The sequence below is a fragment of the Blennius ocellaris genome (genome assembly GCF_963422515.1).
Source record: "Blennius ocellaris genome assembly, chromosome: 17".
Lineage (NCBI taxonomy): Eukaryota > Metazoa > Chordata > Actinopteri > Blenniiformes > Blenniidae > Blennius > Blennius ocellaris.
Genome location: NC_137666.1, coordinates 2,163,278 through 2,177,518, shown reverse-complemented (window position 1 = coordinate 2,177,518; position 14,241 = coordinate 2,163,278). Strand labels below are relative to the sequence as shown.

The 14,241-nt window shown below is 38.8% G+C and overlaps 1 protein-coding gene across 1 annotated transcript in view; it reads right to left on the bottom strand.

Annotated features, from left to right (window-relative positions):
• Positions 1 to 4,379: 4,379 nt before the first annotated feature.
• myt1lb (myelin transcription factor 1-like, b) overlaps positions 4,380 to 14,241 on the bottom strand; it is a gene marked incomplete at both ends in the record, with an annotated part of 81,814 nt that continues 71,952 nt past the window's right edge. The window contains 6 exon segments of the mRNA XM_080513346.1: positions 4,380 to 4,520; positions 6,119 to 6,181; positions 7,001 to 7,144; positions 7,267 to 7,370; positions 9,067 to 9,161; positions 11,851 to 12,072. Coding sequence (XP_080369472.1) covers positions 4,380 to 4,520; positions 6,119 to 6,181; positions 7,001 to 7,144; positions 7,267 to 7,370; positions 9,067 to 9,161; positions 11,851 to 12,072 — 769 coding nt within the window.

Sequence of the window (14,241 nt, the reverse complement as noted above, 5' to 3'; positions counted from 1 at the left end):
CTACCGTACGTTCAGCCTCTTGGAAATCCAGCCGAGTGAAAAGAGACGAGCGATCTAAAAGCCTAATGAAAGACGGCACCCACCTGTTGACGGTCAAGATATGGACCGTGTGCCGAGCACTTTGTTTGCCAAAGCAGAAGGAAAGATCGTCCATCACAACATGGAACAAGGCCAGTTCAGACAAGGAAGAATATGTACAAAATGTACAACGGGAGCAGCCAACTCTTCACGTCAGTATCGTGGAATATCAAGCGTTGGGGGAGTCACGACTCTCAATCAGAAACAAGTTTAAAATAAACCAGTTTGTACAAATATTTTTGCCTTCACTGCTCAGAGGAAGAAAGCAAGCTTGACAGAGAGAGAAACCTACTGAACTCAACAATCAGTATTAACAGAAGCTGTGGAGGAAATCAAAAAACTCTGGAAACTGGAAAGAAACTTCACTTCATGCAGTGACACTTTTTGTCCAGCAGGTGGAGTCAGACAACAGAGCGAATGAAGTGAAAAATGGACAGAAAAAGAATGAAATATACGATAAAGTAATTTAAACCAACAATTTCATTGTGTTATTAATGGAAAAAAACACAAACATTTGTACACGAAAAAAAATTCAGATGGTGAATCGAAATGAGGCACAAATTGCTAAAATATATTCTATATTAAAATATCAGCCTCCGACCTACATGATCATACGGCGGCGCACCACGGGCCGCTTCGAACGACATAAGCGTCAACGCCTCGTTCGTCGACACAGCAAAGGCAAGACGCCTTAAAATGATGTAGTGAGCACGTCACGCCACAAGGTGGTGCTGTCGGACCTTTCTGTAACGAGAACATTATGCACTAGACGTTAAAACGATGGCGAGACGTTACCTGACTGGGAGTCGCGCCGCTGTGGAGGTCGCCATGTTTGCTAGTCATGCTTTGAGCAGAACAATTTATTCTCAAAGCTTTTCTTCCCCCTCAGTTCGTCCGCCATCTCATCTTTGAACACGACATAAATCAACTTGATAGCATTTTCTTTGAATTCTATTTCACGTTGTGGATTTGTCCTCACGTGATGTTACGAGACGTTACAAACCACTGACCTCTCGTCTCTGCAGGTCCTTTCTCTGCTGGATGGGAGGACGGCCTCTGGTGGCGAAAACATGGAATTACAGCTGAGATCAACAAAACATGAAGGATAAATGCACTTTTTGGGTTAAAGTTTGACAAATTTAGTTGCCTCAATGAGATTTTTTTTTTTTTTTTTTTATTACTGAAAATGAAAATCATGGCATGTCTGTTTTCCCAAACAACAGTTGGAACGAACTCCATCTGGACGAACGATTCCCACCGACGAAGCTCGAGGTCGAAGAAGTGATCAGCGGCAGCGGAGAATCATTTTACAGGCCTCTGGCAACACCTTTTTTTTTTGTTTTGTTTTGTTTTGTTTTTTTTTTCCTTTTCTTTATTCTGAGTAAGATGTGTCAACATCCAGCATGACAAAAATTGTACAAAGTTCACAATTTATAAATGAAATTATCACAGCAACTTGTGATCTCACACATTTATAGCAAAATTAAAATGTCAACAAATCCATGCTGTGTAGTACAAAAATAAATCAAACTTCAGTTCCACAGAGAGCACAATAGTTTATACAAAATCCTGTCTTTGTTAATGGTCACTGAAATCAACCTCCAAACTGAACTGGCTCAAAGAAAATAATAAACTCTGATGAATTCACAATAATTTATATGAAAAGTCAGCATTCTAAATATGTGACGACCTGTTTGTGTCCCCTCTAAGATAGTCACGAGATAACTCTTTTCAGATTTTTGTCTATTTATGTACCAACGTCAGATGAGCAGCCGGTTTTGTGCTTTAAAAATTCCCCCTTTTTCCGTATTTCACCGATAATGAGAATTAATTCAAAAACTGGTGACTAGCTATTTACTCTACTGAAGCGTTACTATATTGGCAAGAAGCTGCAGACACGATGCTGTGGAAGAAGGCGTATGCAGTCATGGATGACGGGTAGCAAGGAGTCCTGGAAGAGGACGGTTAAAGTACAGTCGATGAGATCGGATCAGGTGAGCGACAAGCACCTTTTTGCATTAGCTCTCGAAAAAAGGCAAATTCTGAACATGATCGCTAACAACTAGGACGACAGAATAGGGGGCGGGGCGGGGGGTGGGGGGAGGGACAAGGGAGGGGGGGGGGGGGGTACAGTCGGGCATGTGATGCTGGATTGTATCACCCCGCGAAGGTCTCGTTTCACCAGGCCTCCACTTTTTTTTTTTTCTTTTCCCCATTTTTTTCTTTTTAAAACCTTGAATTGATTGACTATTTAATCCTTTGTACAGTGATTAGATATAAAGTGCTGCTGAGGGGAGGGGAGGGGAGGGGGGGGGAGTAGGGTGGGAGGGGTGGGGAGAAATAACTTCATCTTCCGAAAACTTAGAGCGAAAAAAATAAAAAATAAAAAAAATGAACCGTTAATGTTTTTACATTTCGATAATAGCCTACAGTGTAACTGCTATGGTTATAATCACCCTCTCTCGTTTTTCTGATTTCCAGTCCCTGTTCATCTTCTCTCTCTCTCTTTCTCTCTCTCTCTCTCTCTCTAACCTCTCTGTGGTACTAAATCCACGCCTGCCAAGTGGCTCCGAGCAGTTCCGATCACCGTGTGCCAAAAGAGGTCACCTGGGAAAAAATTGCACGCCGCCGTACGTTTTTTAAGGATAATATCTTCAAGGACAAGTGCAAATAGTCTACTGGCACATATGTGGGGACAGTGACCCTGTAAGTCCCGCTGTCATACTCTATAAATACTCTTTACAAAACCCTCGTCGAAACCCTCCTATTTTAGGCTCTCGGGTACTGCGTTTTTAGTTTCTGTAAGAACATCAAAACATGGAAACGAAGGTGTCCCTGTGCAAAATCGTAGAGAAAGAAAGGAAAAAAAAAAAAAAAAAAAAAAAAAGGAACCCATATACTTTTCGCTGTTATTTTTTTTAATGTTTTTTTTTTTTTTAACTCAATGTCCAAGTTCCCCTTCCTGCTTTTTTAAAAAGACTTTTTTTTTTTTTTGTATTAAAAGATTTGTATAAAAATCAATATTTTACATAGGCTATATTAAAAAGATTCACGTTACCCCACTATGCTTAAAAACAAGAAATTGCATATACCCCAACTTTTTTGTTGTTGTTGTTGTCGTCGTTTTCCCCCTTTTTTTTTCTTTTTTTTGCAGATTGCATCCTGCGATAAACAAATGATTCAGGGATTATATTGCTGAGACGTTTCTAGAATGCGGTCTCTGTAGGTCATTGTCTTTACACGTCTTCGAATTCAGGACGAGCGCTTGAACACGCTCCTCGTTTGGACAATGGGATTTCCACCGTAGGGTTTCCGTGTAATGATGTTTACAATATAACTGTTCATACATACATTCATACATACATCAGGTCAGCTTCTTGTTCTTCTTCATCTTCTTCCCCCTCTTCGGATTCATTTACAGCACCAGTTTAAAAAAAAAAAAATGCCCCCGCCTTACAGCTACGTGTCTTTTTCGACTTTGTTATAAAAAAAATAAATAAATAAAAAAATTAACAGAAAAAGAGACGAACCAAGCACAAACGTTTCTCAAGCATTGTCAGAAAATAAAGCGATTCGCAAAAAAAACAGTTTTTGTTGTTGTTTTTTTTTTTGCTCTTGAACAATCTACACGCAAGAAAAAAACAAACAAACAAACAAAAAAAAAACCCCATCTAAAATCATCCAAGTTCAAAGTTCATCCATTGAGGAGAAAAATAAGCATCTTCCTCCTTTTTTCCACGTGTTCTTTTTTTTTTTTTTTTTCTCGTTTTCAGATTTCACCGTCCGCTTGTGGTTTCATCTAAAATGCTTCGTCGTCAAGCGATTAAAAAGAACCAGCGTCCCCGTCCTGGTTTTCGCTCCACTGTTCAAGAAATATACACTAAAAATGTGCATAACATGAGCAGCTAGAAACATTACATGACGCTACGTCAGCTCATATGAAAACGTACAAAATGTCAATGTCCTCAAAAACTATTTCCGCGGATTTACTCTCTTCACGTTTCCCCGTCGAAGCAAGACCCCGAAAAGAAAAAGGGGTGGGGGGGTGGGGGGGGGGAGAAAGAACGAAACCTTGAGGTCGTCCGACGGCGCAACACCTCCGTTTTCTTTTCACCTTCAAAGAACAGAATCTTAAATATATAACACTATGTAAGTTACTGCACCGAACCGTCACTGCCTGTGTGTGTGTGGATTCTGATTGGAGGAAGTGGGGGAGGGGGGGGGGTGGTGGAGGGGGTGGGGTGGGGTGGGGTTGGGTGGTGACCCCCCCCGACCCCCCCACCCCACCCCGGACTGAATAGTTACACTTGGATCCCCTGAACGGCCTGCTTGATGTTCTCCAGCAGCGCCTTGTTCTCGGGGCTCTGGTACTGGTCCTGGTTGGAGTAGATGTCCGTCAGCGTGGTGACGTAGGCGTCGAAGTTCTGCTCGCTGATTTGCTCCTGCGGGGAAACAAGAGCCTTTCAGCATCTTCTGAAATGTGTACGTGCAACTTTTCTATTTGGGTATTATTATTATTATTTAAAAAAATATTATTATTATTTTGGGACATTATTATTATTATTATTATTATTATTTTGAGGCATTATTATTATTATTGTCATTATTATTTATATTTATTTACATTTTGTTTTGGTATTATTTTTTAATATAGTGACTTGTCTTTATTTTTACATGTTTTATTCAATTTTATTCCAAAAAAGCCAAAGTTCTGCTCGCTGATTGGCTTCTGTGGGAAAACAAAAGACTTTCAGCATCTTCTGAAATGTGTACATGTAACTTTTCTATTTGGCTATTATTATTCTAGCTAACATTATTATTATTATCTAAAAAAATGTTTTTATTATTTTGGGGCATTATTATTATTATTATTATTATTATTATTATTATTATTATTATTATTTTGAGGCATTATTATTATTATTGTCATTATTATTTATATTTATTTAAATTTTGTTTTGGTATTATTTTTTAATATAGTGACTTGTCTTTATTTTTACATGTTTTATTCAATTTTATTCCAAAAAAGCCAAAGTTCTGCTCGCTGATTGGCTTCTGTGGGAAAACAAAAGACTTTCAGCATCTTCTGAAATGTGTACATGTAACTTTTCTATTTGGCTATTATTATTCTAGCTAACATTATTATTATTATCTAAAAAAATGTTTTTATTATTTTGGGGCATTATTATTATTATTATTATTATTATTATTTTGAGGCATTATTATTATTATTGTCATTATTATTTATATTTATTTAAATTCTGTTTTGGTATAATTTTTTAATATATTGACTTGTCTTTGTTTTTACATGTTTTATTCGATTTTATTCCAAAAAGCCAAAGTTCTGCTCGCTGATTGGCTTCTGTGGGAAAACAAAAGACTTTCAGCATCTTCTGAAACTTGTACATTATATTATATTATATTATATTATATTATATTCTAAATATGTATTGATTCGTCTTTGTTTTTACATGTTTTATTAAATTTTCTTTACAAGATCTTTTCACAATTTTCCAATTCCTCATATTGAAATTGTACCTTTCAAATCAATCAATTTCTAACGTGACAAAAACATACTAAAGCTATCACTACTGCTCCTATTTATACTACTAATGCTACAAACAGTCTCATTGTTATTACTATTACTAGTAGCAGTTGTAGTGTCGAGAACTTATTAGGTCACAGTCATAATAATATGATCAAATGTCTGCAGAGATGAACTACTGTGTGCTTGTAATTTGACACCAGCCTCCTTCTTTCCAAGCTGAGAATGGGAAAGGATCTAAATAATCTAAAATAATCCCCTTGAATTTGCAGGAGCATTTTAAACTGTAATTTGACACCAGAATCCCCAGGTAAAGGAACATTTAAGCCCCCCCCCCCCCCTTTTTCTCCATTACTGGTCTGAACTTTCCAAAAAAAAAAAAAACCCTCTGGGCCCACATGGATCATTAAAGCGACCGGTTTGGATTAAGATTCCTCTTCCGAGACTGAAATCATCCGCTTGTTGTGGAGAGCCACGGCGACCGTGGAGACTCACTTGCTGGTGCAGCTGTAAGCAGCTGGTGTTCCTCAGGGGAGGTTCTTTGTGCGCCAGGGGTTTCTGGGAACGGAGGAGCACATTTCTATTAGGTCCTCAAGTTGTCGTTGACAGACTGAAACACTAGAGGGCAGTACGAGATAGACAGACGAAGAAAGTAGAACTGGCAAAGAATTTAATTTCACTCCTTCCTCTGTTTTTTTGGTTTTTTTTTTTTTTTTCAATCAAACACCTGCTGAAATCATAAAAAAAAGCCTTAATTCATCGCTTTGTCGGCGAATGGAAGCCGGTCTCTTACATAAAGAAGGAAAAAAAAAAGCAGTGTGAAGCATAAAGAAATGACAAAACGGCGTGATTGCTACGAAACCATGAGCAAAAACTTTTTTTTTTTAATACATTAGTATCACAAGTTAATATCAAAAGGGAAAGAATGAGAATGAACACAATAAAGCACCAAAAAAAAAAAAAAAAAAAAAAAATTGTGGTTTCGTTCCACTTAAATTGTCCACAGTCGGAATAAGTCACAATTAAGGCCATTTTCATCACGCCTCTCCAAAGCACAGATAAAAAAAAAAAAAAAAAAAAAACCTCACTTTGTTCGCTGCGTACTTTTAGTTTTAATGGGGCTGCGGCCATTGTGGAGGGCTACACGTCCAATCAGGCCCTATTTCCCAACTCCCCCATGCTGTTCGGAAAGACAAGCACTTTTTTTATTCTTCTTTTTTTTTTTTTTTTACTAAAGCATTAACGCATGCATGATAAGGGCAGGTGCAGAAATGAGTTAGCCGAGTTCTGCAGGGGGGGAAAAAAATATATAATAATAATAATAAAAAAAATAAAAAAACTCAACTAGCTGGCTTGCCGTTCCTGGTGGGGCCTTACCATATGAGGGAGCTGGACATTAGCTAAACTGTTAATCAGTGACTGGCTGAAGTTGGCCAGCTCATGCAGGAGAGATTCATTTTGCTGTTCAATCACCTTGTTTTCCTCCTCTAGGGACTTCAAGTTGGACTCCATTGTGGTGATCTGTGGGGAGAGATGGGTTACAGTAGGAATGCGAGGAGGAGGAGGAGGAGGAGGAAGAGGAGGAAGAGGAGGAGGAGGAGGAAGAGGAGGAGGAGGAGGAGGAGGAAGAGGAGGAGACTCACCTGCGTTCTGAGTTTGATCATATCTGCTTCCACTTGCGAATTAGTTTCACTTAAATCTTTGATTTCGTCATCCAGCTGTTTGATGTCCTCCTCGTGCTCCAGCCCTGGAAGAGACGGGCGGCGTTAAAACTCAACCCTTAAAAACTCAAGCCTGAAAAACTCAAGCCTTAAAAACTCAAGCCTTAAAAAGTCAAGCCTTAAAAAGTCAAGCCTTAAAAACTCAACCTTAAAAACCCAAGCCTTAAAAACTCAAGCCTTAAAAACTCAAGCCTTAAAAACTTAAGTCTTAAAAACTCAAGCCTTAAAAACTCAAGCCTTAAAAACTCAAGCCTTAAAAACTCCAGCCATAAAAACTCAAACCTTAAAAACTCAAGTCTTAAAAACTCAAGTCTTAAAAACTCAAGCCTTAAAAACTCAAGCCGTAAAAACTTAAGCCTTAAAAACTCAAGCCTTAAAAACTTAAGCCTCAAAAACTCAAGTCTCAAAAACTCAAGTCTTAAAAACTCAAGCCTTAAAAACTCAACCCTTAAAAACTTAAGCCTTAAAAACTCAATCCTTAAAAACTTAAGCCTTAAAAACTTAAGCCTTAAAAACTTAAGCCTTAAAAACTTAAGCCTTAAAAACTCAACCCTTAAAAACTTAAGCCTTAAAAACTCAAGCCTTAAAAACTGTGTTTTTTGGTTTTTTTTCCAATTCTGCCAAACGACTCGGTTCTTTATCGATTCTCAACTCAATTCCTCGATACCACGTGACGTCATGCATCAGCAACAACACAAGCAGGCAAAACAAATAAAAGTACAACATGTGTGTCTCTTTCTTACTACTGGAACTTGAAATGTGATTTTTTTTGTGTGTTTTTTTTGCTTTTCTCCATCAAAGATTCATTATTTCTATAATTTACTTAAAAGTAATCTTTGTACAACCGTTTGCCAAAGAGAGATTATTTTAAAGCATTCTGAAGAAAAGTCTCCTCTAACAAGCCTGTATTTGGTCATTTCACTCTTAATGCTGGACCAGGTGTAGAAAATAAAAAAATAAATAAATGCAGGTTATTTTCCACAAAGGAAAATATACGTTTCTTTAAAGAGACATTTTTGGTTGTAATTTTCCACAAAATCAAATTTAAGTGGCGCCACAAAAAAACACTTTCATGGATAGTTTTGATTTACACACCAATTAAAAAAAACCCAGCTTTCATCAAGTTTCAATTACAATTTAAATTGGGAAAGTTTTCATCATATTTCCAGCTGTTTTGGGGAATTTTGTAACATTATTTAACAGTATTTTAAGCAGTCGTGCATGTTTTCACATTGTTTTTCTGCTTTTTAATAATTCCAGTCATTTTCTTTTTTTTTTTTTTTTTTACACTATTTTAGCATTTTCTTCCCTATTTATGGTGGTTTTAGCCATTTTTCCCATTTCATTAATTAAAAAAAAAATTTTTTTAGTCCTTTTAAAATGACTGGTATTTTTTTTTTTAAAAAGCCCAAAATTAAAACAATTTTTTAAAGAGCCACATGCAGACTTATATCATCAGATTCAACTGTTGTATGATGCTTTGTTTTAGCTAATATCAGAAATCTGACAAACAGGCTAAGATTTCTGGATATGTCCTTTTATCAAAGGGTTGGAATTTATGTCTTTTAGATTTTTATTTTTTATTTTTTTTTAAGGAATTTACAGGCAGACACTCCACGTCTGACTAATTCTAAGTAAAGGAGCTCTCTTCAGTAAATCCCTCCGACTGGCTGCATGGTGCAGGTGAGTGGAAGTTGCCGTTGCCGTTGCCGTTGCCGTTACCGTTGTTGCCGCGTTGCTGCTTTATCGTGAGCATTTCCACCCCGGAGAGCCTGGCTTTCCTCATGGCGGAGGTGGCGCGTGGACAACCTGACAGACTGGAGGGAAGCAGCGTTTCAGGATGGAAAAAAAACTAAACAACAACAAAAAAAACTAAACTAAACATTAAAAAAAAAGGTTTTCCTTTAATATCATGGCCTGTCGTTGAAAATCACAACCACCTTTTTACAGCCACTCGAACAACATCAATGCAACTTTCATTTTTAAATACACCGACTAACACGTATTGTGGAAAATATCTGCTGCAAGGTTTCTAATTAAGTAAAGGAAGTTGACTGGATGCGTCACAGCATCTCAGTTTCTTACTGAAAGTTGCGTTACGTGAAAACGTCGTCGTGTAAACAGGCCCTCAATAAACGCTGCTCTATCTTTCCTTTACTGCAGTGATTACATTTATTAAGGGTTACAGAAAAGCGGGCTTCTCAGGTCATTCATGCGTTTTTCAAAAAAGAAAATAGCGGTAATTAAAGCCGTGCATTCCAAGTAACCACCGCCTACACCTGTGAAAAGCTTTTTATAAATTAACTTTACTTACTGACACTTGGCGCCAGTCAATTTGACATGTAATAAAACTTCTAAGCCTTTAAAACATCTGTTGTCTTGATATGACGAACATTTCAGGAGTGTTGTGAAATGTTTCTGTATTTTGTGTCACACTGTAATCGCTGACCCCTGGATCACACTTAATCGACAGCAGCAGTATTTTCACACACTGTAGATTCACAGCAAGACAACAAATGTTTCGCACAATCCATAATTATGTGTCCAAGTAGTTTTCTCATGTCCACGTCAGGCGGCGACGAGGGTTAAAGCGTTTGCATCATAATAAACTGGATATATGGAATATGGCAGCACGAAGACAAGGTTGACGCTGGTGTCACATTACAGACGTTTATATAAGTGCTTCTTGGTGCAATTGAACGCCATCCAATTAAAAATAATAATAAAAAAAAATAATCAGAGAGAAAATGTGCCATTTTTAATCAAACGAAAACATTCAAAAATTCAAAGAAAACGCTAAAAATACATTTTAACCTCGGGAGCCATTAAGTCTTATATTTTCCACTTAAAGATATGAATCGATGCTCCATATTCAGTGACATCGTCCTGGTCGTCTGGGGCTTTTAACTCGCCATCTTTATCACAGTTACATTCATAGAGAGTAACGGTAGAACGATCTAAATCAGTGTTTTTCAACCTTTTTTGAGCCGAGGCACACTTTTGTCTTTGGAAAAATCTCGAGGCACACCACCAAATTTAAAACTCTGTAGCCTATATTAACAATATAAAGTCATTCTCATCCAATTTTTATCAACAGGAATCAAATAAATACAGAAAAAAAGTATTTCCCAATTTCGTTTTTTTTAATAGTGCCTCCCTCAGTGTGAAACCTGGACCTGATGGATGAAGAGCTGAGATCCTGGTTCACATTCTTCCTTTTCAAAAACTTCTCCATCACTGTCACTGACACAGTACTTTGATACAAGATGGTAGCAGGAGGTGGAGATTAACCACACTGACGTCTGTCACTTTACATTTCACCGGCAAAGTTCTGTGCTGCCATCTAGTGGCGAAGAGTATTTATACATGATTACTCTGCAACACACTGTCGCTGTGAGAGCAAATGGCTTTTTAGAAAAAAAGTGAAATTGGATAATTTCCCACGGCTCACCTGACTAATTCTCGCGGAAACACCAGTGTGCCGCGGTGCAGTGGTTGAAAAACACTGATCTAAATCATCTGCATATGGGATTTGTTGATACAAACATCGGCTGCAAAGTGTAAAAGTGACCAAAATCAGACACACGTCCTCTGAGAGATGCAATAAAAAGAAATTAAAAAGCAATATTGTTTTTTCCAGTGGATTTTAGTTGAAGATGAGTTTAACCTTCTTTCAACAGAAGGCAACAAAAGAGGCTAAATATCATTTATAACATGCATCGGATGTTGATTTGAATCCTGACAAACTGGAACTTGTACTAGAACTGTTACCAAATGTGGTCATTTGAATCATTAAGCAGTTAATTTGACTGGACCCTTTAAAAAAAATAAATAAAAAATAATAAAAGCAGCTTGTGTTTTTAATATACTGTGGATTACAGTGTTTTGGAAAAAAAAACCATGTAGTGGATAGAGCTCTTTTCCTCCCTCGATGATAAAGTAGCGTTTACATTAAGTACTATTTACACCATTACGCAATATTTATTTATTACTATCATATACATATATTTAGTAATTTACAAGTGAATTTTTTTTACACCATGACGTGGCTGGGAGAAACTGGAAATACAACTTAAAAAAAAAAAAAAGTTAAAAAGTAAATAGTTCATTCTGCGAGACAATAACAATTAAACAAATAAAAGTTGATTGAACAATGTCAAGGTGACTCTATTTGCCGTGGAGGGCGAGTGTCGCGACTCCTCGTTCTCCTGTGACTTGGTAGTTTTATAGTTCAGTTGCCATGGCAACGATCCAACTTCAAACGAACGTCAGGATACTCTCCATCGTTGATGGTTACAGCGTAATGTGCGTGTGTGATTACGTTAAAAAAACAAAAAACTGACAACTGCGCCATCTGGTGGCCCAAAAATGAAAACTACATCGTTTTTTTTACTGTTTTGTGTGTAAATGGAAAACTTTTCAGAAATGCAAAAATGCTAAATGGCACAAATGCAGGATTTGATTTGAAGATATAGAAATAAAACAAAAAAAAACGACGTCGCTCACCTCCGGTGCGTGAGGAAGCTGCCGCTGACGTGGCCCGAGCCGTCGCAGCCCGGCGTCGGACACGACATGCCCTCCGTCTTCCCGGACTTCCACGTGAACTGGATGCCGTTAAGGTAGCCATCTTTTTGTCGCTTGGCGGCGATGGGGCACCCCGACGCGCTCCTGTGGGACGCGTACTTCCCCGTCACGTGTCCCTGGCCGTCGCAGCCCGGGACCGGACACCTGATAATAAGACGGCGAGACAAGAGTCGTTTAAAAAAAAAAAAAACAATAAACAAAACAACCGCTTCGTCTTGTTTGAAAGCTGTTTTCGGCAGCGGCCTGGTCGCGGCGTCTGGAACGGTGACGGAGCATCGAGACTCGTGCTAATCAGATACAGCGAGGCAGGAAATTATCCCAAATGTCACACTTTGCAAAAAAATACAAAATTAAAAAAAAAGAAAGGAGGAAAGGGAAGGATGGTGAGAGACAGGATCGGCTGTGAAAGCATCAGTTCTGTCGGCAAACAACGGCTACCTGTGTTGAGTTCACAGCTTTTTGATGACAAAAAAAGAAAAAAATCACATCCTTCCTGCCACAAACGAGTTTGATTGTCAAGAGACAATCGGATTCCTTCTGAATCGTCTTTTATCGCCTTAGATCAGATCGTTTCTACGTCACAGTTTGCACATATGAGCATATTTCAGCATATTTGAGCATATTTCAGTCTCCCTCCAGTTTCCCCGCCTGTTACACTCACCTGATTGCAGATGTAGTTAGAATAATTTGTATTTAATCTGAGTTTTACACCTGCACAGTCCAATCTTTATGATCGGTGCATCTACATTTTTTTTCAAAAAGAAAAATGTAAAAAAAATTCCAGCTTAAAATTCCACCTTTATAAATATCGTTTTTTTTTTTTTTTTAAGTTCACAGTTAATGTAAAGTCAAAAGCTGGGTAGTACAAGTGAACATAATTTAGCTTAATGTGATCACAGGGTCATTTTCCCTCTTGTTCATATAAATTAAAGCAAAGTTACACATCAACTAAGAGCTTCAGGCGACGACGTCCGGTTTTGCCGACAGTGCGAGATCGTCCCATTAACTGTGGTCTAAACTAGCGACACGCCGTAAACACGGTAATCGCACGGCTTTTATTGATTTAATTCCATAATACAGCTCGGGGTGGGAGGGGGAGGGGGGGGTATTAATGGTTCTTCCTGTCACCTTGAAGTGACATTGTGTGACGTCAAACACAACAACTTTTGCGATTCGCACAGTTTGGATGGGAAAATGACAACTGGATTGCGAAATTAGCATTTTTTTTTTTTTTTTATTTTGCACGAGGCGCGAGCAATCTGCACAGTGTCACATCTGCACCGGGAATATGTTGTGCAAAAATGTGTGAGGTGCAAACATCCTTATCTTGTGATATCCCCAAATAAACTTTCGGCTTGTTTGTTTTTAACGCAACGTTCGTGGACAACAAGTGCAGATATTTTTCGCCCTTGAAGAATAAAACGTTCGGTCTGCTTTCCTCATATTTTTTTTTTTTTTTTTTATATATATATACATGTGGAAAAGTTTCAGGACTGCATTCAAAGCAACGGGAGCTTCACGTCCACAATTCCAAAGCCATTCAGATCCAGAGCGGTTCGATCAAAGTGTGTTTGTTTTAATCTCCCGTGTCGCCTGGGAAGACACCCCCCCCACCCCCCCTCTCCCGTCACCCCCCCCCCCCCCCCCCCCAGAATCCACCAGAATGACAACGCCGGAGAATGGGAGTGTTGTTTGCGCTCTGCACCACCAGAGAAATCGATGCAGCTGCAGGGCTGGAGGCCCCGGGAGGAGCCCATTGTGGGATTTCGGTGGAGTCAATCAATCTCCCTCCACCTCCGCCTCTCTCTCTCTCTCTCTCTCTCTCTCTCTCTCTCTCTCTCTCTCTCTCTCTCTCTCTCTCTCTCTCTCCCCTACCTGTGCGTCTGCAGGAGTTCACCAGCGACTGCACAGCCTCCAACTCCTCCACCTCCTCCTCCACTTCTGAAGTTTCTCCTGCACCTTTTGAACCGGGCCTGAAACTTTCCCACCGGTGGCACATTTGTCTTGTCAGAGCCGATACAGATTTATCGCCGCGTACAGGAAAGTCCTGTCGCGCGGCGAGACGTGAGCCGAGTGAGCAAGTCAACAAGCCGATCGTCCTGATTGCACCGTCCCCCAGTTCCCCGTTCAGCACGCCTCGCCGACGGAACATCTTGGATGTTTTTTCCACTTTAAATATTTATATAACTTGGAACATGAAGTTATCCCTCCACCTCCAAAAAAAAAAATAAAAAACATCCTTTCCTGCGTCTCAAATACTTGAATATGAAACTGCATGAATATTCCCTCTACATCACACATTCACAGTATACC